At 60.7% G+C, this 23,885-nt stretch overlaps 2 protein-coding genes across 2 annotated transcripts; both read right to left on the bottom strand.

Annotated features, from left to right (window-relative positions):
- Nucleotides 1-2,393: 2,393 nt before the first annotated feature.
- Nucleotides 2,394-13,330, bottom strand: LOC141726584 (uncharacterized). The gene is made up of 10 exons (XM_074531538.1): nucleotides 10,732-13,330; nucleotides 10,542-10,649; nucleotides 9,424-9,551; nucleotides 9,277-9,335; nucleotides 9,037-9,185; nucleotides 8,847-8,915; nucleotides 8,153-8,315; nucleotides 6,167-6,325; nucleotides 4,393-4,624; nucleotides 2,394-3,617 (listed from the first exon to the last, which is right to left on the bottom strand). Exons 1-10 carry the CDS (start codon nucleotides 13,295-13,297, stop codon nucleotides 3,579-3,581), a joined length of 3,672 nt encoding a protein of 1,223 aa, XP_074387639.1. The 5' UTR covers nucleotides 13,298-13,330; the 3' UTR covers nucleotides 2,394-3,578.
- A 21-nt stretch (nucleotides 13,331-13,351) lies between these two features.
- Nucleotides 13,352-23,352, bottom strand: LOC106630742 (uncharacterized; the record flags this gene model as incomplete). The annotated part of the gene is given in 10 exon segments (XM_074531453.1): nucleotides 13,352-15,355; nucleotides 15,358-15,680; nucleotides 15,829-16,123; nucleotides 16,187-17,054; nucleotides 17,149-17,985; nucleotides 18,032-19,670; nucleotides 19,672-20,353; nucleotides 20,356-21,552; nucleotides 21,612-22,050; nucleotides 22,096-23,352. Coding segments are annotated over 10 exon segments (9,096 nt in total), but the record flags the coding sequence as incomplete, so codon positions are not given.
- Between the last annotated feature and the right edge of the window lie 533 nt (nucleotides 23,353-23,885).

Below are 23,885 nucleotides of genomic sequence, written 5' to 3'. Positions count from 1 at the left end.
TTGGGGTGTCCCCAAGGGGGTCCCCAGTGTGATTTGGGGTGGTTGGGTTGAGTTGGGTTGAGTTGGGTTGGGTTGGGTTGGGTTGGGTTGGGTTGGGTTGGGTTGAGTCATTGTGGGGAGGGGGTTTTGGGGTGTCCCCCAAGGGGGTTCATGTGGGATTTGGGGTGGGTTTGTTGGGTGGTCTCACCTTCCAGTATATCCCAGTATATCCCAGTATATCCCAGTATATCCCAGTATGTCCCAGTTTGTCCCAGTTTGTTCTGGATGCCATCTCCTCCCAGTATATCCCAGTAAGTCCCAGTATCTCCCAGTTTGTTCTGGGTGGTATCTGCTCATTGGGGTGTCCCAGTTTGTCCCAGTATGCCCCAGTTTGTCCCAGTTTGTTCTGGGTGCCGCCTCCTCCCAGTATCTCCCAGTAAGTCCCAGTATCTCCCAGTTTGTTCTGGGTGCCACCTGTTCCCAGTATCTCCCAGTATCTCCCAGTATCTCCCAGTATGTCCCAGTATGTCCCAGTTTATTCTGGGTGCCGTCTCCTCCCAGTATCTCCCAGTAAGTCCCAGTATCTCCCAGTACTTCCCAGTTTGTTCTGGGTGCCACCTGTTCCCAGTATATCCCAGTATCTCCCAGTTTGTTCTGGGTGGCACCTGCTCATTGGGGTGTCCCAGTATATCCCAGTATGTCCCAGTATGTCCCAGTTTGTTCTGGGTGCCACCTGTTCCCAGTATATCCCAGTATCTCCCAGTACTTCCCAGTTTGTTCTGGGCGCCATCTCCTCCCAGTATGTCCCAGTATCTCCCAGTCTGTTCTGGGTGGCACCTGCTCATTGGGGTGTCCCAGTTTGTCCCAGTGCTCCCCAGTTTGTCCCAGTTTGTTCTGGATGCCGCCTCCTCCCAGTATCTCCCAGTATCTCCCAGTATCTCCCAGTATCTCCCAGTATGTCCCAGTACTTCCCAGTTTATTCTGGATGCCATCTCCTCCCAGTATGTCCCAGTATGTCCCAGTATCTCCCAGTATGTCCCAGTATCTCCCAGTTTGTTCTGGGTGCCACCTGTTCCCAGTATCTCCCAGTATCTCCCAGTATGTCCCAGTACTTCCCAGTATGTCCCAGTATCTCCCAGTTTGTTCTGGGTGCCATCTCCTCCCAGTATCTCCCAGTATCTCCCAGTATGTCCCAGTTTGTTCTGGGTACCAGCTCCTCCCAGTCCCTCCCAGTCCCTCCCAGTCCCTCCCAGTTCCTCCCAGTCACCTGGCACCCCCCCACAACCCCAAAACCAAGGGAATTCACACCAATTAAACCAAGCAATCAATTATTTATTATCAACACCTTGATTAATTACTATAAATAAATACGGCGGGAAGGGGCAGGAAAAGGGGGCGGGGCTTCTCCCCCTCCCCCTCCCCCACCCCACAAGGGATTTTTAGGGGGGGGCTTCAACCCCCCCTGGGGACCCTCCAGGCTCTGCCTGGGGGGGGGTTGGGGCTTCATCACCCCAAATAAATAAATATTGAGGGGTTCCCTCCCCCAAACCCCACAGAAATCCCCCAAAATTCCCCCAAAAATCCCCAAAATCCCCAAAATCCCCCAAAACCCCCCAAAAACTCCAAGGGTCTCGCCCAGCTCGTGACGCGTCCCGCGCGCCAGAGCAAACTGGGAGCTACTGGGAGCTGGTCCCAGTTCTCACATGGGTTTTGAGGGTCTCTCTTGGGGTTTGGGGGTCTCCTGGTCCAGGTCAATGTCCTCTCATTTGGGTCGGGGTCTCCTCATCCATATTGAGGTCCCCTCATTTGGGTTGGGGTCTCCTGGTCCATGTTGGGGTCTCCTGGTCCAAGCTGAGATCCTCTCACTTGGGTTGGGGTCTCCAGGTCCATGTTGGGGTCTCCTCATTGGGGTTTGGGGGTCTCCTGGTCCATGTTGGGGTCTCCTCACTTGGGTTGGGGTCTCCTGGTCCATGTTGGGGTTTCCTGGTCCAAGCTGGGATGCTCTCACTTGGGTTGGGGTCTCCAGGTCCATGTTGGGGTCTCCTCATTGGGGTTGGGGTCTCCTGGTCCAGGTTGAGATCCTCTCATTTGGGTTGGGGTCTCCTCATCCATACTGAGGTCCCCTCATTTGGGTTGGGGTCTCCTGGTCCATGTTGGGGTCTCCTGGTCCAGGTTGAGATCCTCTCATTTGGGTTGGGGTCTCCTCATCCATATTGAGGTCCCCTCATTTGGGTTGGGGTCTCCTGGTCCATGTTGGGGTCTCCTGGTCCAAGCTGGGATGCTCTCACTTGGGTTGGGGTCTCCAGGTCCATGTTGGGGTCTCCAGGTCCATGTTGGGGTCTCCTCATTGGGGTTTGGGGGTCTCCTGGTCCATGTTGGGGTCTCCAGGTCCATGTTGAGGTCTCCTCATTGGGGTTGGGGTCTCCTCATCCATATTGAGGTCCCCTCATTTGGGTTGGGGTCTCCAGGTCCATGTTGGGGTCTCCTGGTCCAAGCTGAGATGCTCTCACTTGGGTTGGGGTCTCCAGGTCCATGTTGGGGTCTCCTCATTGGGGTTCGGGTCTCCTGGTCCAGGTTGAGATCCTCTCATTTGGGTTGGGGTCTCCTCATCCATATTGAGGTCCCCTCATTTGGGTCGGGGTCTCCTGGTCCATGTTGGGGTCTCCTGGTCCAAGCTGAGATGCTCTCACTTGGGTTGGGGTCTCCTGGTCCATGTTGGGGTCTCCTCATTGGGGTTTGGGGGTCTCCAGGTCCATGTTGGGGTCTCCTCATTGGGGTTTGGGGGTCTCCTGGTCCAGGTTGAGATCCTCTCATTTGGGTTGGGGTCTCCTCATCCATATTGAGGTCCCCTCATTTGGGTTGGGGTCTCCAGGTCCATGTTGGGGTCTCCTCATTGGGGTTTGGGGGTCTCCTGGTCCATGTTGGGGTCTCCAGGTCCATGTTGGGGTCTCCTCATTGGGGTTGGGGTCTCCTGGTTGGGGCTGGAGTCTCCCGGTCCATGTTGGGGTCTCGTGGTCCAAGTCAAGGTCCCCTCACTTGGGTTGGGGTCTCCTGGTCCAGGTTGGGGTCTCCTGGTCCATGTTGGGGTCTCCTCATTGGGGTTGGGGTCTCCTGGTCCAGGTTGAGATCCTCTCATTTGGGTTGGGGTCTCCTCATCCATATTGAGGTCCCCTCATTTGGGTTGGGGTCTCCTGGTCCATGTTGGGGTCTCCTGGTCCAAGCTGAGATCTTCTCACTTGGGTTGGGGTCTCCAGGTCCATGTTGGGGTCTCCTCATTGGGGTTTGGGGGTCTCCTGGTCCAAGTCAAGGTCCCCTCACTTGGGTTGGGGTCTCGTGGTCCATGTTGGGGTCTCCTGGTCCAGGTTGAGATCCTCTCATTTGGGTTGGGGTCTCCTCATCCATATTGAGGTCCCCTCATTTGCGTCGGGATCTCCTGGTCCATGTTGGGGTCCCCTGGTTGGGGTCTCCTGGTCCAAGTCAAGGTCCCCTCACTTGGGTTGGGGTCTCCTGGTCCAGGTCGATGTCCCCTCATCGGGTTGGGGTCCCCTCTTTGGGGTCGGGGTCTCCTCGTGGCGCTCCAGGAGGTCCCACGGGGGGGGTCAAAGGTCAGGGGTGACCCTTGGCCTTGGGGTCCTCAGCTGGGGGGAGGGGACAGAGTGAGAGGGGGGATTTGGGGTCTCTTTAAGGTCCTGGAAGGGGATTTGGGGTCTCTTTAAGGTCCTGGAAGGGGATTTGGGTCTCTTTAGGGTCCTGGAAGGGGATTTAGGTCCCTTTTGGGTCCTGGAAGGGGATTTAGGCCCCTTTAAGGTCCTGGAAGGGGATTTAGGGTCATTTTTAGGTCCTGGAAGGGGATTTGGGGTCCCTTTAAGGTCCTGGAAGTGTATTTAGGTCCCTTTAGGATCCTGGAAGGGGTTTGGGGTCTCTTTTGGGTCCTGGAAGGGGATTTGGGGTCCCTTTAGGGTCCTGGAAGGGGTTTCGGGCCCCTTTTGGGTCCTGGCAGGGGATTTGGGGTCATTTTTGGGTCCTGGAAGGGATGTGGGGGTCTCTTTAAGGTCCTGGAAGGGGATTTAAGTTCTTTTAGGGTCCTGGCAAGGGATTTAGGATCATTTTTGGGTCCTGGAAGTGGATTTAGGGTCATTTTAGGGTCCTGGAAGGGGATTTGGGATCCTTTTAGGGTCCTGGAAGTGGATTTAGGATCATTTTAGGGTCCTGGCAGGGGATTTAGGTTCTTTTAGGGTCCTGGCAGGGGATTTGGGGTCTCTTTTGGGTCCTGGAAGGGGATTCAGGATCATTTTTGGGTCCTGGAAGGGGATTTAGGGTCATTTTAAGGTCCTGGCAGGGGATTTGGGGTCTCTTTTGGGTCCTGGAAGGGGATTCAGGATCATTTTAGGGTCCTGGCAGGGGTGTACGTACCTGCAGGAAGGGATCCACGCTCTCCAAGGACGGTCTGAAGGCGGGGGAACCCCCCAAACCCCCCTGGGGGGGTCCCGGGGGTCTCCTCCAGGTCTCGGGGTCCTCGAATTGGGTCTGGGGGCGGCGGGGGGGGGCGGCGACCCCCGGGTTGGGGATGATGGAGCCGCGCGGGGGGGGCCAGGAGAAATCGTCCAGCTCGTACCAAGAACCCCCCAAATAGGGGGGGAGGTCACTGGGGGAGGGGAAAGGGGGGGTGAGAATTGGGAGACCCCCACCCAAAATTGCCAAATTGGGAGATACCACCCCAAACTGGAAAAACTTGAGTGGGAGATACCCCCCCCAAAACTGGGAGACCCCTCCCCAAACCCAAACTGGGAGATACCACCCCAAAACTGGGAGACCCCTCCCCAAAATCCAAACTGGGAGATACCACCCCAAACTGGGAGACCCCTCTCCCAAAATCCAAACTGGGAGATACCACCCCAAACTGGGAAAACTGGAGTGGGAGATACCCCCCCCAAAACTGGGAGACCCCTCCCCCAAAATCCAAACTGGGAATCCAAACTGGGAGACCCCTCCCAAATGGGAAACCCAATCTGGGACCCCCCTCCAAACTGGGAGACCCTTCTCAAGTCAGAATCCAAACTGGGAGCCCAAACTGGGAGACCCCTCCCCAGTCAGAACCCAAACTGGGAACCCCCTCCCAAACTGGGAACCCAAACTGGGAGACCCCTCCTCAGTCAGAACCCAAACTGGGAACCCCCCCCAAACTGGGAGACCCCTCCCCAGTCAGAACCCAATCTGGGAGCTCACCCCCAAACTGGGAACCCAAACTGGGAACCCCCCCCCAAACTGGGAGAACCCCCCCAAACTGGGAGCCCCCTCCTGAGATGGGAAACCCAAACTGGGAGTCAGAACCCAAACTGGGAGCCCCCTCCCAAACTGGGACCCCAAACTGGGAGCCCCCACCCCAGTCAGAACCCAAACTGGGAGCTCACCCCCAAACTGGGACCCCAAACTGGGAGCCCCCCCCAAACTGGGAGACCCCACCCCAGTCAGAACCCAAACTGGGAACCCAAACTGGGAGACCCCATCCCAAACTGGGAGCCCCCTCAAACTGGGAGAACCCAAACTGGGAACTCAAACTGGGAACCCAAACTGGGAGCCCCCCCAAAACTGGGAGCCCCCCCTCAAACTGGGACCCCCCAAACTGGGAACCCCCGCTCAAACTGGGAACTCAAACTGGGAGCTCACCCCCAAACTGGGAGCCCCCCCAAACTGGGGAGCCCCCCCAAACTGGGAAGCCCCCCTCAAACTGGGAGACCCCAAACTGGGAACCTCCCCTCAAACTGGGAACTCAAACTGGGAACTCAAACTGGGAACCCCCCCTCAAACTGGGAGACCCCAAACTGGGAACCCCCCCTCAAACTGGGAGAACCCAAACTGGGAGCTCACCCCCAAACTGGGAACCCAAACTGGGAGCCCCCCCCCAAACTGGGACCCCCCAAACTGGGAACCCAAACTGGGAGCTCACCCCCAAACTGGGAGCTCACCCCCAAACTGGGACCCCCCCAAACTGGGAGCCCCTCTCAAACTGGGACCCCAAACTGGGAGCTCACCCCCAAACTGGGACCCCTCTCCAAACTGGGAGTCCCATCCCAAGTCAGAACCCAAACTGGGAACTCAAACTGGGAGCCCAAACTGGGAGCTCACCCCCAGACTGGGACCCCCCAAACTGGGACCCCCCAAACTGGGATCCCCCCCGTTTGGGTACCTGTGGTAGCTCCGGCGGCGGCGGCAGAGCAGCGCGGCGATGAGGATGAGGCAGGTGAGGAAGAGCAGCGCCACGGCCACGCCCAGCCCGGTGCCCACCTTGCTGACCCGGCCCGAGCACTGCGGGCCCGTGTACCAGAACAGCTCCTGCTCCGGGCAGCTGCCGAGGGGACACCGCCGTTGGGACCTCGTGGTGGGACCCCCAGTGGGTGGTGGGACTCCATCATGGACATTGGAACCCTCCCAAAGGGTGGTGGGACCCCATCATGGACATTGGGAACCCATGGTGGACATTGGGAACCCATCATGGACATTGGGAACCCATGGTGGGCATTGGGAACCCCCTAATAGGTGGTGGGACTCCATCATAGACATTGGGAACCCCCCAATGGGTGGTGGGACCCCATCATGGACATTGGGACCTCATGGTGGGCGTTGGGAACCTTCCAAAAGGGTGGTGGGACCCCATCATGGACATTGGAACCTCATGGTGGACGTTGGGAACCCTCCCAAAGGGTGGTGGGACTCCATCATGGGCGTTGGGATCTCATGGTGGGCGTTGGGAACCCATGGTGGGCATTGGGAACCCATCATGGACATTGGGAACCCCCTAATAGGTGGTGGGACTCCATCATAGACATTGGGAACCCCCCAAAGGGTGGTGGGACCCCATCATGGACATTGGGAACCCTCCCAATGGGTGGTGGGACCCCATCATGGACATTGGGAACCCTCCCAATGGGTGGTGGGACTCCATCATGGACATTGGGACCTCATGGTGGATGTTGGGAACCCTCCCAAAGGGTGGTGGGACCCCATGGTGGACATTGGGAACCCCCCAATGGGTGGTGGGACTCCATCATGGACATTGGGACCTCGTGGTGGGCGTTGGGAACCCTCCCAAAGGGTGGTGGGACTCCATCATGGACATTGGGACCTCGTGGTGGACATTGGGAACCCTCCAATGGGTGGTGGGACCCCATCATGGACATTGGGAACCCTACCAATGGGTGGTGGGACCCCATCATGGACATTGGGACCTCGTGGTGGACATTGGGACCTCATGGTGGACGTTGGGAACCCTCCCAGTGGGTGGTGGGACCCCATCATGGACATTGGGAACCTCCCAATGGGTGGTGGGACCCCATCATGGACATTGGGACCCCATGGTGGGCATTGGGAACCCATCATGGACATTGGGAACCCCCCAATGGGTGGTGGGACTCCATCATGGACATTGGGACCCCATGGTGGGCATTGGGAACCCTCCCAATGGGTGGTGGGACCCCATCATGGACATTGGGAACCCCCCAATGGGTGGTGGGACTCCATCATGGACATTGGAACCTCATGGTGGACATTGGGACCTCATGGTGGACGTTGGGAACCCTCCCAAGGGGTGGTGGGACTCCATCATGGACATTGGGAACCCCCCAAAGGGTGGTGGGACCCCATCATGGACATTGGGAACCCCCCAAAGGGTGGTGGGACCCCATGGTGGACATTGGGACCTCATGGTGGACATTGGGAACCCATGGTGGGCATTGGGAACCCATCATGGACATTGGGAACCCCCCAATGGGTGGTGGGACCCCAAGGTGGACATTGGAACCTCATGGTGGGCATTGGAAACCCTCCCAAAGGGTGGTGGGACCCCATCATGGACATTGGGACCTCATGGTGGACATTGGGACATCATGGTGGGATGTGGGACCCCTTGGTGGGTTCTAGGACGCCATGACAGGTTCTAGGACCCCATGGTGGACAATGTAACCCCATGGTGGGATCTAGGACAGGTTCTGGGACCCCTTGGTGGCCCTTGTGACCCTGTGGTGGGATCTGGGACCCCATGGTGGGCTCTGGGACCCCTTGGTGGGATCTAGGACAGGTTCTGGGACCCCTTGGTGGGCTCTGGGACCCCTTGGTGGGATCTGGGACCCCTTGGTGGGATCTAGGACAGGTTCTGGGACCCCTTGGTGGCACTCACAAGCACTGCGGTCCCTGCAGGGTGACGTGGCAGCGGCCGTGGTGGCACTCCAGGCTCTGGGGCCGGTTGGGCGTGCAGGAGGTGACGCAGTGCAGGACCCCCGAGGTCACCACCGGCCAGAAGAAGTCACCGTAGCCTGGGGGGGCTCGCTGGTGGCACAGCTCTGCACCGAGGGGACAACGAGGGGACAATGAGGGTGGGTGAGGGACAGGAGATGGTGGGTGAGGGACAGGAGAGGGTGGGTGAGGGACAGGAGATGGTGGGTGAGGGACAGGAGAGGGTGGGTGAGGGACAGGAGAGGGTGGGTGGTCAGGAGGGTCCATGGGGATGGTCAGGAAGGTCCATGGGATGGTCAGGAGGGGACAATGGGGTGGTCAGGGGGTGGTGGGTGAGGGACAGGAGATGTTGGGTGGACCATGGGATGGTCAGGAGGCTCTGTGGGGTGGTCAGAAGGTCCATGGGATGGTCAGGAGGGTCCATAGGGTGGTCAGAGGATGGTGGGATGGTCAGGAGGGTCCATAGGGTGGTCAGAGGATGGTGGGGTGGTCAGAAGGTCCATGGGATGGTCAGGAGGGGACAATGGGGTGGTCAGAAGGTCCATGGGATGGTCAGGAGGGTCCATGGGGTGGTCAGAAGGTCCATGGGGTGGTCAGGAGGGTCCATGGGGTGCCCAAGGTCTCCACGCCATGCTCACCATCCAGGTCCATCACCTCCCTCATGGCGCTGACCACGGGGTTGTCCCTCAGCACCAGGCACAGCACGGCTGCGGTGGGAGGAGAAGACATCAGGGACCACCACCCTTGGACGGACCCCAGTCGGAGGCCCAGGGGAGGTCCCACCAAGGGGTCCAGGAGGATCTGGGGGGGCTTTAGGAGGTCACCCACAGGTGTTGTGCTGGCACTCGCCCTGGCTGGCCGCTACCTCCCGCAGGTTCTCCACCATCTCCTCCGTGTTCTCCTGGAACCTCTCGGTGATGTTGCTGCTCTGGGCCATGGTGAAGAACACCTGGTGTCCTACCACGATGCTGCCGGACCTTCAGGAGGAGGACACGGGAGGTCACAAGGGGGGTTCTGAGGACATCCCACCCCAGCCCAGCCCTTGGGGGTGGTCAGGGACCTCCTTACTTGAGGCTGGTGATCTTCACGCCTTCATAACCAGCGACGGTCCCATAGATCTTCTTGATCTGCAAGAAGGGCAGAAGGTCACCGTGGTCACCTCTGTGGTCACCTTGGTGGCCGTGGTGGGACACCGTGGTCACCCCAGGTCCTCACCTCCTGCCGGAAGTGGTTCTGGAAGGACAGGAAGGTCTCGGAGTTGGGGTCCTGGAGGTCCTGGGTGTAGTTGAAGTTGGTGAGGGTCACCTCCATGTCCACGGCGGCCATGATGGTCCCAGGGAACGCTGGAGGAGCAATGGGGAGAAGTGGGGTTCATGTGGTGGGGTGGGATGGAGGTGAGGACCTCCAAGATGTCCAGGAACCCCAAGGAGACCAGGACCTCCAAGATGATCAGAACCACCAAGGTGCTGAGGAACCCCAAGAAGACCAGGACCTCAAAAAACATCAAAACCCCCAAAACCACCAGGACCACCAAGAAGATCAGGGACCCCCAAGAAGCCCAGGAACACCAAGGTGCTGAGGAACCCCAAGGTGCCCAGAACCTCCAAGAAGCCCAGGACCCCCAAGAAGACCAAGACCCCAAAGACACCAGGACCACCAAAGTGCTGAAGACCCCCAAGAAGACCAAGACCACCAAGATGCCCAGGACTTCCAAAAAACATCAAAACCCTCGAAACCACCAGGACCACCAAGAAGACCATGACCCCAAAAACACCAGGAAGGACCACCAAGGTGCCCAGAACCTCCAAGAGGACCAGGACCACCAAGAAGACCAGAACCTCCAAGATAACCAGAACCCCCAAGGTGCTGAGGAACCCCAAGAAAACCAGGACCTCAAAAAACATCAAAACCCCAAAACCACCAGGACCACCAAGAAGACCAGGAACCCCAAGATGACCAAAACCACCAAGAAGACCAAGACCCCCAAAGACACCAGGACCCTCAAAGTGCTGAGGAACCCCAAGAAGACCAAGACGCCCAAGGTGCCCAGGACTTCCAAAAAACATCAAAACCCCCGAAACCACCAGGACCACCAAGAAGACCAGGACCCCAAAAACACCAGGAAGGACCACCAAGGTGCCCAGAACCTCCAAGAAGCCCAGGACCCTCAAGAAGACCAAGACCCCAAAGATACTAGGACCCCCAAGGTGCTGAGGAACCCCAAGAAGACCAAGACCACCAAGATGCCCAGGATCTCCAAGGTGCCCAGAACCTCCAAGGTGCCCAGGCCCCCATCCCAGGTCCCCCAGGTGCGAGGTGGCCCCACCACTCACGCAGGTTGGTGTCCACGGTGTCGGTGGAGAACTCGCAGCGTGGTCCAGCGTAGGATGGAGAGCAGAGACATCCGGTGGCCATGGGCGTCCCCCCGTTCTCACACAGCCCTGGTGGGACACCATGGGGACATCAGGGACAACCCCGGGGACACCTCCAGGACAAGGTGGAGCTCACCTGGGGAGGACTCACCTGGTGGAGGAGGAACAGTGGTGGAGGTGGTGGAGGTCAGCAAGGTGGTTGTCCATGAGGTTGTGGTGGTGGTGGTCTCTGGGAAGGTCGTGGAGGTCCCTGAGGTGGTCGTGGTGGTCCATGAGGAGGTGGTGGTGGGCCATGAGGTTGTGGTGCTCTCGGGGAAGGTCGTCGTGGTGGTGGTCACTGAGGTCGTGGTGGTCTCAGGGGTGGTCGTGGTGGTCCCCAAGGTCGTGGTGGTCCCTGAGGTGGTCGTGGTGGTCTCAGGGGTGGTCGTGGTGGTCACTGGTGTGGTTGTGGATGTCCTTGAGGTGGTGGTGGTCACTGGTGTGGTCGTAGAGGTCCATGAAGTGGTCGGGGAAGACCCTGAGGTGGTCGTGGTGGGCTTAGGGATGGTTGTGGTGGGCACTGGTAAGGTTGTGGAGGTCCCTGAGGTGGTCGTGGAGGTCCCTGAGGTGGTGGTGGTCTCCGGGAAGGTTGTGGTGGTCCCTGAGGTGGTCGTGGAGGTCATTGAGGTCATGGTGGACCCTGAGGAGGTGGTGGAGGTCACTGGTGTGGTCGTGGTGGTCTCAGGGGTGGTTATGGTAGACCCTGAGGTGGTTGTGGAGGTCCCTGAGGTGGTCATGGAGGTCATTGAGGATGAGGAGGTCTCTGGGAAGGTCGTGGTGGTCCCTGAGGAGGTGGTGGTGGTCACTGGTGAGGTTGTGGAGCTTCCTGAGGTGGTTGTGGTGGGCCATGAGGAGGTGGTGGTCTCTGGGAAGGTTGTCGTGGTGGTCACTGAGGTCGTGGAGGTCCCTGAGGTAGTCGTGGAGGTTGTGGTGGGCACTGGGGTGGTCCTGGTGGTCCCTGAGGTCGTGGGGGTCTCTGGGGAAGTCGTGGAGGTCCCTGAGGTGGTTGTGGTGGTCCCTGAGGTGGTCGTGGTGGCCTCTGGTGTGGTTGTGGAGGTCACTGAGGTCATGGTGGTCCCCGAGGAGGTGGTGGGTGTCACTGGTGCGCTCGTGGAGGACACTGAGGTGGTCGTGGTGGTCCATGAGGTGGTTGGGGAGGTCCCTGGGATGGTTGGGGTGGTCGTAGGAGTCGTCATGGAGGTCCCTGAAGTCGTGGAGGTCCCTGACGTGGTCGTGGTGGACACAGAGGTGGCTGTGGAGGTCCCTGGGAGGGTGGTGGTGGAGCCTACGGAGGTTGTGGATGTCCCTGAGATGGATGTGGTGGTCAGTGGGGTGGTCGTGGTGGTCACCGAGGTCGTGGAGGTCTCTGGAGGGGTCGTGGTGGATCCTGAGGTCATGGTGGGCACTGGTGAGGTTGTGGAGCTCCCTGAGGTGGCCGTGGTGGTCCCTGGGGTGGTTGTGGTGGTCACTGGTGTGGTCGTGGAGGACACTGAGGAGGTCGTGGTGGTCCATGGGGAGGTTGTGGTGGGCCATGAGGTCGTGGTGGTCTTAGGGGTGGTGGTGGTGGTCACTGGTGGTGTGGTGGTGGTCCCTGAGGAGGTTGTGGAGGTCATTGAGGTCATGGAGGTCCCTGAGGTGGCCGTGGGGGTCTCTGGGGTGGTTGAGGAGGTCCCTGAGGTGGTTGGAGTGGTCCATGAGGTGGCCATGGTGGTCCCTGAGGAGGTCGTGGAACTCACAGGTGTGGTCGTGGGTGGCCCTGTGGAGGTCGTGGAGGTCTCTGGAGGGGTCGTGGTGGATCCTGAGGTTGTGGTGGTCACTGGTGCAGTCGTGGAGGTCCCTGAGATGGTGGTGGTGGTCCATGGGGAGGTTGAGGTGGTCCCTGAGGTGGTCGTGGAGGTCATTGAGGTCATGGTGGACCCTGAGGAGGTGGTGGAGGTCACTGGTGTGGTCGTGGTGGTCTTAGGGGTGGTTATGGTAGACCCTGAGGTGGTCGTGGAGGTCCCTGAGGTGGTCATGGAGGTCATTGAGGATGAGGAGGTCTCTGGGAAGGTCGTGGTGGTCCCTGAGGAGGTGGTGGTGGTCACTGGTGAGGTTGTGGAGCTCCCTGAGGTGGTTGTGGTGGGCCATGAGGTGGTGGTGGTCTCTGGGAAGGTTGTCGTGGTGGTGGTCACTGAGGTCGTGGTGGTCCCTGAGGTGGTCGTGGAGGTTGTGGTGGGCACTGGGGTGGTCCTGGTGGTCCCTGAGATCGTGGGGGTCTCTGGGGAAGTCGTGGAGGTCCCTGAGGTGGTTGTGGTGGTCCCTGGGGTGGTCGTGGTGGCCTCTGGGGTGGTTGTGGAGGTCATTGAGGTCATGGAGGTCCCTGAGGTGGATGTGGTGGTCACTGGTGCGGTCGTGGAGGACACTGAGGTGGTCGTGGTGGGCCATGAGGTGGCTGGGGAGGTCCCTGGGATGGTCGGGGTGGTCGTAGGAGTCGTCATGGAGGTCCCTGAAGCCGTGGAGGTCCCTGATGTGGTCGTGGTGGACACAGAGGTGGCTGTGGAGGTCCCTGGGACGGTGGTGGTGGAGCCTACGGAGGTTGTGGACGTCCCTGAGATGGATGTGGTGGTCAGTGGGGTGGTCGTGGTGGTCACCGAGGTCGTGGAGGTCTCTGGAGGGGTCGTGGTGGATCCTGAGGTCATGGTGGGCACTGGTGAGGTTGTGGAGCTCCCTGAGGTGGCTGTGGTGGTCCCTGGGGTGGTCGTGGAGGACACTGAGGTGGTCGTGGTGGTCCATGAGGAGGTTGTGGTGGGCCATGAGGTCGTGGTGGTCTTAGGGGTGGTGGTGGCGGTCACTGGTGGTGTGGTGGTGGTCCCTGAGGAGGTTGTGGAGGTCATTGAGGTCATGGAGGTCCCTGAGGTGGCCGTGGGGGTCTCTGGGGTGGTTGTGGAGGTCCCTGAGGTGGTGGTGGAGGTCATTGAGGTCGTGGTGGACCCTGAGGAGGTGACGGAGGTCACTGGTGTGGTCGTGGTGGTCTTAGGGGTGGTTATGGTAGACCCTGAGGTGGTCATGGAGGTCATTGAGGTTGAGGAGGTCTCTGGAGGGGTCGTGGTGGATCCTGAGGATGTGGTGGTCACTGGTGAGGTTGTGGAGCTCCCTGAGGTGGCCGTGGTGGTCCATGGGGTGGTTGTGGTGGTCACTGGTGTGGTCGTGGAGGACACTGAGGTGGTCGTGGTGGTCCATGGGGAGGTTGTGGTGGGCCATGAGGTCGTGGTGGTCTTAGGGGTGGTGGTGGTGGTCACTGGTGGTGTGGTGGTGGTCCCTGAGGAGGTTGTGGAGGTCATTGAGGTCATGGAGGTCCCTGAGGTGGCCGTGGGGGTCTCTGGGGTGGTTGAGGAGGTCCCTGAGGTGGTTGGAGTGGTCCATGAGGTGGCCATGGTGGTCCCGGAGGAGGTCGTGGAACTCACAGGTGTGGTCGTGGGTGGCCCTGTGGAGGTCGTGGAGGTCTCTGGAGGGGTCGTGGTGGATCCTGAGGTTGTGGTGGTCACTGGTGCAGTCGTGGAGGTCCCTGAGGTGGTGGTGGTCCCTGGGGAGGTTGTGGTGGACCATGAGGTGGTCGTGGAGGTCATTGAGGTCATGGTGGACCCTGAGGAGGTGGTGGAGGTCACTGGTGTGGTCGTGGTGGTCTTAGGGGTGGTTATGGTAGACCCTGAGGTGGTTGTGGAGGTCCCTGAGGTGGTCATGGAGGTCATTGAGGTTGAGGAGGTCTCTGGGAAGGTCGTGGTGGTCCCTGAGGAGGTGGTGGTGGTCACTGGTGAGGTTGTGGAGCTCCCTGAGGTGGTTGTGGTGGGCCATGAGGAGGTGGTGGTCTCTGGGAAGGTCGTCGTGGTGGTCACTGAGGTGCTGGTGGTCTCAGGGGTGGTCGTGGTGGTCCTCAAGGTCGTGGAGGTCCCTGAGGAGGTCGTGAAGGTCTCTGGTGTGGTCGTGGGTGGCCCTGTGGAGGTCGTGGAGGTCTCTGGAGGGGTCGTGGTGGATCCTGAGGTCGTGGTGGCCACTGGTGCAGTCGTGGAGGTCCCTGAGATGCTCGTGGTGCTCTTAGGGGTGGTCATGGTGGTCACTGGTGTGGCTGTGGAGGTCCCTGAAGTCATGGTGGTCTCTGGAGGGGTCGTGGTGGTCCCTGAGATGCTCGTGGTGGTCTCTGGTGTGATCGTGGTGGTCATTGAGGTCGTGGTGGTCTTAGGGGTGGTGGTGGTGGTCACTGGTGTGACCGTGGGTGTCCCTGAGGAGGTTGTGGAGGTCCCTGAGGTCGTGGAGGTCCCTGGGATGGTTGGGGTGGTCGTAGGAGTGGTCATGGAGGTCCCTGAAGTGGTTGAGGTCTCTGATGTGGTCGTGGTGGACACAGAGGTGGCTGTGGAGGTCCCTGGGATGGTGGTGGTACTCACTGAGGTGGTTGGGGTGGTCCCTGGGGTGGCCGTGGAGGTCCCTGAGGTGGTTGTGGAAGACCCTGAGGTCGTGGTGGTCCCTGAGGAGGTCGTGGTGGTCTCTGGTGTGACCGTGGGTGTCCCTGAGGAGGTCATGGAGGTCCCTGAGGTGGTCGTGGTGGAGCCTGAGGAGGTGGTGGACATCACTGAGGTCGTGGTGGGCTCTGAGGTGGGCAGGGTGGTCACTCGTGAGGTCGTGGAGGTCTCTGAAGTGGTCGTAGTGGACCCTGAGGTGGTTGAGGTGGTCCCCAAGGTGGTCGTGGTGGTCCCTGCGTGGTCGTGGTGGAGCCTGAGGAGGTGCTGGAAGTCACTGAGGTCGTGGTGGGCTCTGAGGTGGTTGTGGAGGTCCCTGAGGTGGTCATGGTGGTCTTAGGGGTGGTCATGGTGGTCACTGGGGTGGTTGTGGGTGTGGCGGAGGTCCCTGAGGTGGTCGGGGGTGGTCTCAGGGGTGGCCATGGTGGTCCCAAGGTGGTTGTGGAGGTTCCTGGGGTGGTTGTGGTGAAGCCTGAGGAGGTGCTGACGTCACTGAGGTCGTGGTGGGCTCTGAGGTGGTCATGGAAGACCCTGAGATGGTTGGGGTGGTCCCAGAGGAGGTCATGGTGGTCTTAGGGGTGGTCATGGTGGTCACTGGGGTGGTCGTGGTCATGGTGGAGGTCCCTGAGGTGGTGATGGTGGACTCTGAGGAGGTGGTGGAAGACCCTGAGATGGTTGTGGTGGTCCCCTGATGTGGTCGGGGTGGTCTCAGGGGTGGCCGTGGTGGTCCCCAAGGTGGTTGTGGAGGTCCCTGAGGTGGTCATGGTGGACCCTGAGGAGGTGGTGGTGGTCCATGTGCTGGTTGGGGTGGTCCCTGAGGTCGTGGAGGTTTCTGGAGTGATTGTGGTGGTCCCTGAGGAGGCCGTGGAGGTCCCTGGGGTGGTCGGGGTGGTCTTGGGGGTGGTCATGGTGGTCCATGAGGTCGTGGAGGTCCCTGGCATGGTCGTGGTGGAGCCTGAGGAGGTGCTGGACGTCACTGAGGTCGTGGTGGGCTCTGAGGTGGGCAGGGTGTCCCTGTGGTGGTCGTGGAGAACCCTGAGGAGGTCATGGTGGTCTTAGGGTGGTCATGGTGGTCACTGGGGTGGTCGTGGTGGTCCCTGAGGAGGTGGTGGTGGTCCATGTGCTGGTTGTGGGTGTCCCTGAGGTGGTCATGGGGGTCTCTGGTGTGGTCGTGGAGGTCCCAGACGTGGTCGCGGTGGAGCCGGAGGTGGTCGTGGTGGTCCCTGAGGTCGTGGAGGTCACTGGAGTGGGCGTGGAGATCTCTGAAGTGGTCGCGGTGGAGCCTGAGGTGGTGGTGGAGGACATCGGGGTGGTCGGGGTGGTCTTGGGGGTGGTCATGGTGGTCACTTCAGTGGTCGTGGGTGTGGTGGTGGTCCATGTGCTGGTTGTGGGTGTCCCCGAGGTGGTCATGGGGGTCTCTGGTGTGGTCGTGGAGGTCACTGAGGTGGTCGAGGTGGACTCTGAGGTGGTGGTGGAGGTCCCTGTGGTGGTCGGGGTGGTCTCAGGGGTGGCTGTGGTGGCCCCTGAGATTGTTGAGGTCCCAGATGTGGTCGTGGTGAAGCCTGAGGAGGTTGTGGACATCACTGAGGTCGTGGAGGTCTCTGAGGCCGTGGAGGACCCTGAGGAAGATGTCGTGGTCACCGGTGTGGTGGACTCCAAGGTGGTCGTGCTGGTTCCTGATGTGGTCGAGGTGGTCCATGAGGTGGTTGGGCTGCTCCCTGGGGTGGTCACGGAGGTCCTGGGGTGGCAGTGGTGGTCCCTGAGGAGGTGGTGGTGGTCCATGTGCTGGTTGTGGGTGTCCCTGAGGTGGTCATGGGGGTCTCTGGTGTGGTCGTGGAGGTCCCAGATGTGGTCGCGGTGGAGCCAGAGGTGGTTGTGGTGGTCCCTGAGATCGTGGAGGTCACTGGAGTGGTCGGGGTGGTCTTGGGGGTGGTCATGGTGGTCACTTCAGTGGTCGTGGGTGTGGTGGGGGTCCATGTACTGGTTGTGGGTGTCCCCGAGGTGGTCATGGGGGTCTCTGGTGTGGTCGTGGAGGTCACTGAGGTGGTCGAGGTGGACCCTGAGGTGGTGGTGGAGGTCCTGTGGTGGTCAGGGTGGTCTCAGGGGTGGCCGTGGTGGCTCCTGAGGTTGTGGAGGTCCCTGTGATGGTCGTGGTGGAGCCTGAGGAGGTTGTGGTGGTCCCTGGGGTGGTCGTGGTGGACATCACTGAGGTCGTGAAGGTCTCTGAGGTCGTGGAGGACCCTGAGGAAGATGTTGTGGTCACCGGTGTGGTTGTGGTGGACTCCGAGGTGGTCGTGGTGGTGGGGGTCCTGATGTGGTCGAGGTGGTCCATGAGGTGCTTGGGCTGCTCCCTGGGGTGGTCGTGAGGGTCTCTGGGGGTGGTCGTGGTGGAGCCTGAGGAGGTCATGGTGGTCTCTGTGTTGGTTGTGGGTGTCCCTGATGTGGTTGAGGTGGAGCCTGAGGAGGTGCTGGACGTCCCTGAGATCGTGGTGGGCTCTGAGGTGGTTGTGGAAGTCCCTGTGGTGGTCGTGGAGAACCCAGAGGAGGTCATGGTGGTCTTAGGGGTAGTCATGGTGGTCACTGGGGTGGCCCTGGGTGTGGTGGAGGTCACCGGTGTGGCTGTGGAGGTCCCTGAGGTGGTCGTGGTGGTCCCTGAGGAGGTGGTGGTGGTCCATGTGCTGGTGGGGGTGTTCCCTGAGGTTGTGGAGGTCACTGGGGTGGTCATGGAGATCTCTGAAGTGGTCATCGTGGACCCTGAGGTGGTTGAGGTGGTCCCTGGGATGGTGGTGGTGGAGCCTGAGGAGGTGCTGGACGTCCCTGAGATCGTGGTGGGGCTCAGGGTGGGCAGGGTGTCACTGGTGAGGTCGTGGAGGTCCCTGAGATGGTTGGGGAGGTCCTGTGGTGGTCGTGGCAGAACCTGACGAGGTCATGGTGGTCTTAGGGTGGTCATGGTGGTCACTGGGGTGGTCGTGGGTGTGGTGGAGGTCACTGGTGTGGCTGTGGAGGTCCCTGAGGTGGTCGTGGTGGACCCTGAGGAGGTGGTGGTGGTCCATGTGCTGGTCGGGGTGGTCCCTGAGGTCGTGGAAATCACTGGGGTGGTCGTGGAGGACCTGTGGTGGTTGTGGTGGACTCTGGGTGCTCATGGAGGTTCCTGAGATGGTCGTGGAGGTCTCTGTGGTGCTCGGGATGGTCCCTGTGACGGTCGTGGAGGTCCCTGAGGAGGTTGGGGTGGTCCATGGGTGGCCGTGGGCGTCTCTGGTGTGGTCGTGGAGCTCCCTGTGATGGTGGTGGAGGTCTCTGAGGTTGTGGAGGACCCTGAGGAGGTTGTGGAGGTGCCTGAGGTGGTCGTGGTGGTCACTGAGGTGATTGTGGGGGTCACTGTGGTGCTCGTGGTGGTCACTGGGGTGGTTGATGTCATCTCTGGGGTGGTCGTGGAGGTCCCTGAGGAGGTTGGGGTGGTCCATGAGGTGGTTGTGGAGGTCTCTGTGTTGGTTGTGGTGGTCACTGGCGTGATTGTGGGGTTCACTGAGGTCGTGGAGGTCTCTGTGGTGCTCGGGATGGTCCCTGTGATGTTTTGTGGAGCTCCCTGAGGTGGTCGTGGTGGTCCCTGTGATGGTTGTGGTGGACTCCAAGGTGGCCGTGGTGGTTCCTGATGTGGTCGAGGTGGTCCATGAGGTGCTTGGGCTGCTCCCTGGGGTGGTCGTGGAGCTCCCTGGGGTTGTGGAGGTCCCTGAGGAGGTTGGGGTGGTCCATGAGGTGCTCATGGAGGTCTCTGTGTTGGTCGTGGTGGCCACTGGGGTGGTCGAGGTGGTCTCTGAGGTGGTTGTGGGGGTCACTGTGGTGGTTGGGGTGGTCTCAGGAGGTGTTGTGGAGGTCCCTGAGGTCGTGGAGCTCCCTGTGATGGTCGTGGTTGGCTCTGTGATGGTCGTGGAGGTCTCCGAGATGGTGCTCATGGTCCATGGGGTGCTCGTGGAGGTCCCTGAGGAGGTTGGGGTGGTCCATGAGGTGCTCGTGGAGGTCTCTGTGTTGGTCGTGGAGGACCCTGTAGTGGTTGTGGTGGACTCTGGGGTGGTCGTGGAGGTTCCTGAGGTGGTCGTGGAGGTCTCTGTGGTGCTTGGGATGGTCCCTGTGATGGTCGTGGGTGTCCCTGTGGAGGTCACGGGGGTGGTCGTGGTGGTCTCTGAGGTGGTTGTTCCTGACATGGTTGTGGTGGAGCCTGAGGAGGTGGTGGAGGTCACTGAGATCGTGGTGGGCTCTGAGGTGGGCAGGGTGGTCACTGGTGAGGTCGTGGAGGTCCCTGAGATGGTTGGGGAGGTCCCTGAGGTGGTCGTGGTGGTCTCAGGGTGGCCATGGTGGTCCCTGAGGTAGTTGAGGTCCCAGACGTGGTCGTGGTGGTCCCTGTGGTGGTCGTGGTGGTCACTGGTGCAGTTGTGGGTGTCCCCAAGGTGGCTGTGGTGGACTCTGAGGTGGTTGTGGAGGTCCCTGGGGTGGTCGTGGTGGACACTGATGGCATCGTGGAGGTCTCTGAGGCCGTGGAGGACCCTGAGGAAGATGTCGTGGTCACCGTGTGGTTGTGGTGGACTCCAAGGTGGTCGTGGTGGTTCCTGATGTGGTCGAGGTGGACCATGAGGTGCTTGGGCTGCTCCCTGGGGTGGTCACGGAGGTCCCTGCGGTGGTCGTGGTGGAGCCTGAGGAGGTGGTGGACGTCACTGAGGTCGTGGTGGGCTCTGAGGTGGTTGTGGAAGACCCTGAGATGGTTGGGGAAGTCCCTGTGGTGGTCGTGGAGAACCCAGAGGAGGTCATGGTGGTCTTAGGGGTGGTCATGGTGGTCACTGGTGTGGTCGTGGGTATGGTGGAGGTCACTGGTGTGGCTGTGGAGGTTCCTGAGGTGGTCGTGGTGGACTCTGGGGTGCTCGTGGAGGTTCCTGAGGTGGTCGTGGAGGTCTCTGTGGTGCTTGGGATGGTCCCTGTGATGGTCGTGAAGGTCCCTGAGGAGGTTGTGGTGGTCCATGGGGTGGCCGTGGGCGTCTCTGGTGTGGTCGTGGAGCTCCCTGTGATGGTGGTGGAGGTCTCTGAGGTTGTGGAGAACCCTGTGGAGGTTGTGGAGGTGCCTGAGGAGGTCGTGGTGGTCACTGGGGTGATTGTGGGGGTCCCTGTGGTGCTTGTGGAGGTCACTGGGGTGGTTGATGTCATCTCTGGGGTGGTGGTGAGGTCCCTGAGGAGGTTGGGGTGGTCCATGAGGTGCTCATGGAGGTCTCTGTGTTGGTTGTGGTGGTCACTGGCGTGATTGTGGAGGTCCCTGAGGTCGTGGAGGTCTCTGTGGTGCTCGGGATGGTCCCTGTGATGGTTGTGGAGCTCTCTGAGGTGGTCGTGGTGGTCCCTGTGATGGTTGTGGAGGTCTCTCTGTTGGCCGTGCTGGTTCCTGATGTGGTCGAGGTGGTCCATGAGGTGCTTGGGCTGCTCCCTGGGGTGGTCGTGGAGCTCCCTGGGGTTGTGGAGGTCCCTGAGGAGGTTGGGGTGGTCCATGAGGTGCTCATGGAGGTCTCTGTGTTGGTCGTGGTGGCCACTGTGGTGGTCGAGGTGGTCTCAGGAGGTGTTGTGGAGGTCCCTGAGGTCGTGGAGCTCCCTGTGATGGTCGTGAAGGTCTCCGAGATGGTGCTCATGGTCCATGGGGTGCTCGTGGAGGTCCCTGAGGAGGTTGGGGTGGTCCATGAGGTGCTCATGGGGGTCTCTGTGTTGGTCGTGGTGATCACTGGGGTGGTCGTGGAGGACCCTGTGGTGGTTGTGGTGGACTCTGGGGTGGTCGTGGAGGTTCCTGAGGTGGTCGTGGAGGTCTCTGTGGTGCTTGGGATGGTCCCTGTGACGGTCGTGGGTGTCCCTGTGGAGGTTGTGGTGGTCATGGGGGTGGTCGTGGTGGTCTCTGAGGTGGTTGTTCCTGACATGGTTGTGGTGGAGCCTGAGGAGGTGGTGGAGGTCACTGAGATGGTGGTGGGCTCTGAGGTGGGCAGGGTGGTCACTGGTGAGGTCGTGGAGGTCCCTGAGATGGTTGGGGAGGTCCCAGACGTGGTCGTGGTGGTCCCTGTGGTGGTCGTGGTGGTCACTGGTGCAGTTGTGGGTGTCCCCAAGGTGGTTGTGGAGGACTCTGAGATGGTCGTGGAAATCACTGGGGTGGTCGTGGTGGACACTGATGGCATCGTGGAGGGCTCTGAGGCCGTGGAGGACCCTGAGGAAGATGTTGTGGTCACTGGTGTGGTTGTGGTGGACTCCAAGGTGGTCGTGGTGGTTCCTGATGTGGTTGAGGTGGTCCATGAGGTTGTTGAGGTCTCAGATGTGGTCGTGGTGAAGCCTGAGGATGTCGTGGAGGTCCTGGGGTGGTCGGGGTGGAGCCTGAGGAGGTTGTGGACATCACTGAGGTCGTGGAGGTCCCTGAGATTGTGGAGGTCCTGGGGTGGTCGTGGTGGACACTGATGGCATCGTGGAGGGCTCTGAGGCCGTGGAGGACCCTGAGGAAGATGTTGTGGTCACCGGTGTGGTTGTGGTGGACTCCGAGGTGGTCGTGGTGGTTCCTGATGTGGTCGAGGTGGTCCATGAGGTGGTTGGGCTGCTCCCTGGGGTGGTCGTGGGGGTCTCTGGGGTGGTTGTAGAGCTCCCTGGTGTGGTCATGGAGGTCCCTGCGGTGGCCGTGGTGGACCCTGAGGAGGTTGAGGTGGTCCCCAAGGTGGTTGTGGAGGTCCCTGGGATGGTCGTGGTGGAGCCTGAGGAGATCGTGGTGGTGTCTGTGTTGGTCGTGGGTGTCCCTGAGGTGGTTGAGGTGGAGCCTGAGGAGGTGCTGGACGTCCCTGAGATCGTGGTGGGTTCTGAGGTGGGCAGGGTGGTCACTGGTGAGGTCATGGAAGACCCTGAGATGGTTGGGGAGGTCCCTGTGGTGGTCGTGGAGAACCCTGAGGAGGTCATGGTGGTCTTAGGGGTGGTCATGGTGGTCTCTGTGTTGGTCGTGGGTGTGGTGGAGGTCACTGGTGCGGCTGTGGAGGTCCCTGAGGAGGTGCTGGTGGTCCATGTGCTGGTTGGGTGGACTCTGAGGTCGTGGAGGTCCCTGGGGTGTCGTGGTGGACGCTGACGTCATCGTGGTGGTCGCTGAGGTTGTGGAGGTCACTGGAGTGGTCATGGAGATCTCTGAAGTGGTCGTGGTGGAGCCTGAGGAGGTCAGGGTGGTCCCTGAGGACGTCGTGGTGGTCACTGGTGCGGTTGTTGGTGTCCCCGAGGTGGTCGTGGTGGACTCTGAGGAGGTGCTGGAAGTCCCTGGCATGGTCGGGGTGGTCGTGGAGGACCCTGACATGGTCGTGGTGGAGCCTGAGGAGGTGGTGGAGGACACTGGGGTGGTCATGGTGGTCCCAGACGGGGTGGTGGAGGTCCCTGTGGTGGTTGTTGGTGTCTCTGGGGTGGTCGTGGAGGTCACTGAGGACGTCGTGGTGGTCACTGGTGCAGTTGTGGGTGTCTCAGGGGGGGCCGTGATGGTCCCTGAAGTTGTTGAGGTCCCAGATGTGGTCGTTGTGGAGCCTGAGGAGGTGGTGGACATCACTGAGGTTGTGGTGGGCTCTGTGGTGGTCGGGGTGGTCTCAGGGGTGGCCGTGGAGGTCCCTGAGGTTGTTGAGGTCCCAGAGGTGGTTGCGGTGGAGCCTGAGGAGGTTGTGGACGTCACTGAGGTCGTGGTGGTCCTGAGATTGTGGTGGACTCTGAGGTGGTTGTGGAGGTCCCTGGGGTGGTCAGGGTGGTCTTGGGGGTGGTCATGGCGGTCCATGAGGTTGTGGAAGTCAGTGGGGGGGTCATGGAGGACCCTGAGGTGGTTGTGTGGAGCCTGAGGAGGTCATGGTGGTCACTGAGGTCGTGGTGGGCTCTGAGGTGGGCAGGGTGGTCACTGGTGAGGTCGTGGAAGACCCTGAGATGGTTGGGTGGTCCCTGAGGTGGTCGTGGTGGAGCCTGAGGAGGTGGTGGTGGTCCATGTGCTGGTCGGGTGGTCCCTGAGGGCGTGGAGCTCCCTGTGACGGTCGTGGAGGTCTCTGAGGTTGTGGAGGACCCTGTGGAGGTTGTGGAGGTGCCTGAGGAGATCGTGGTGGTCACTGGGGAGATTGTGGAGGTCCCTGTGGTGCTTGTGGAGGTCACTGGGGTGGTTGACGTCATCTCTGGGGTGGTTGTGGAGGACCCTGAGGTGGGCGTGGTGGAGGTCCCTGAGGAGGTGGTGGTGGTCCATGTGCTGGTTGGGGTGGTCCCTGAGGTCGTGGAAATCACTGGGGTGGTTGTGGTGGACACTGACGGCATCGTGGAGGTCTCTGAGGTCGTGGAGGACCCTGAGAAGGTTGTGGTGGACTCTGAGGTGGCCGTGGTGGTTCCTGAGGTGCTTGGGCTGCTCCCTGGGGTGGTCGTGAGGGTCTCTGATGTGGTCATGGAGCTCCCTGGGTGGTCACGGAGGTCCCTGGCATGGTCGTGGTGGAGCCTGAGGAGGTGCTGGACGTCACTGAGGTCGTGGTGGGCCCTGAGGTGGTCGGGGTGGTCTCAGGGTGGCCGTGGTGGCCCCTGAGGTCATGGAGGTCCCAGATGTGGTCATGGTGGAGCCTGAGGAGGTCGTGGAGGTCCCTGAGATTGTGGAGGTCCCTGGGGTGGTCAGGGTGGACCCTGAGGAGGTGGTGGTGGTCCATGTGCTGGTTGGGGTGGTCCCTGAGGTCGTGGAGGTCCCTGGGGTGGTCAGGGTGGACACTGATGGCATCGTGGAGGTCTCTGA

The sequence above is a fragment of the Zonotrichia albicollis genome, chromosome 36 (assembly GCF_047830755.1).
Source record: "Zonotrichia albicollis isolate bZonAlb1 chromosome 36, bZonAlb1.hap1, whole genome shotgun sequence".
NCBI classification, from domain to species: domain Eukaryota; kingdom Metazoa; phylum Chordata; class Aves; order Passeriformes; family Passerellidae; genus Zonotrichia; species Zonotrichia albicollis.
Note: the sequence above shows the minus strand (reverse complement) of the source record. Positions and strands in the feature narration are given on the sequence as shown.

What these genes read in the sequence shown, in the direction of transcription:
- LOC141726584 (XM_074531538.1), bottom strand. Translation starts at nt 13,297, where the DNA reads ATGACCTCAGGATCCACCACGACCCCTCCAGAGACCTCCACGACCTCG. An exon ending in CACCGTGGACACCAACCTGC is followed by an intron (nt 9,552 to 10,541) that starts GTGAGTGGTGGG and finishes TTGCTCCTCCAG; the next exon opens with CGTTCCCTGGGACCATCATG. An exon ending in CGAGTGCCAGCACAACACCT is followed by an intron (nt 8,916 to 9,036) that starts GTGGGTGACCTC and finishes CTCCCACCGCAG; the next exon opens with CCGTGCTGTGCCTGGTGCTG.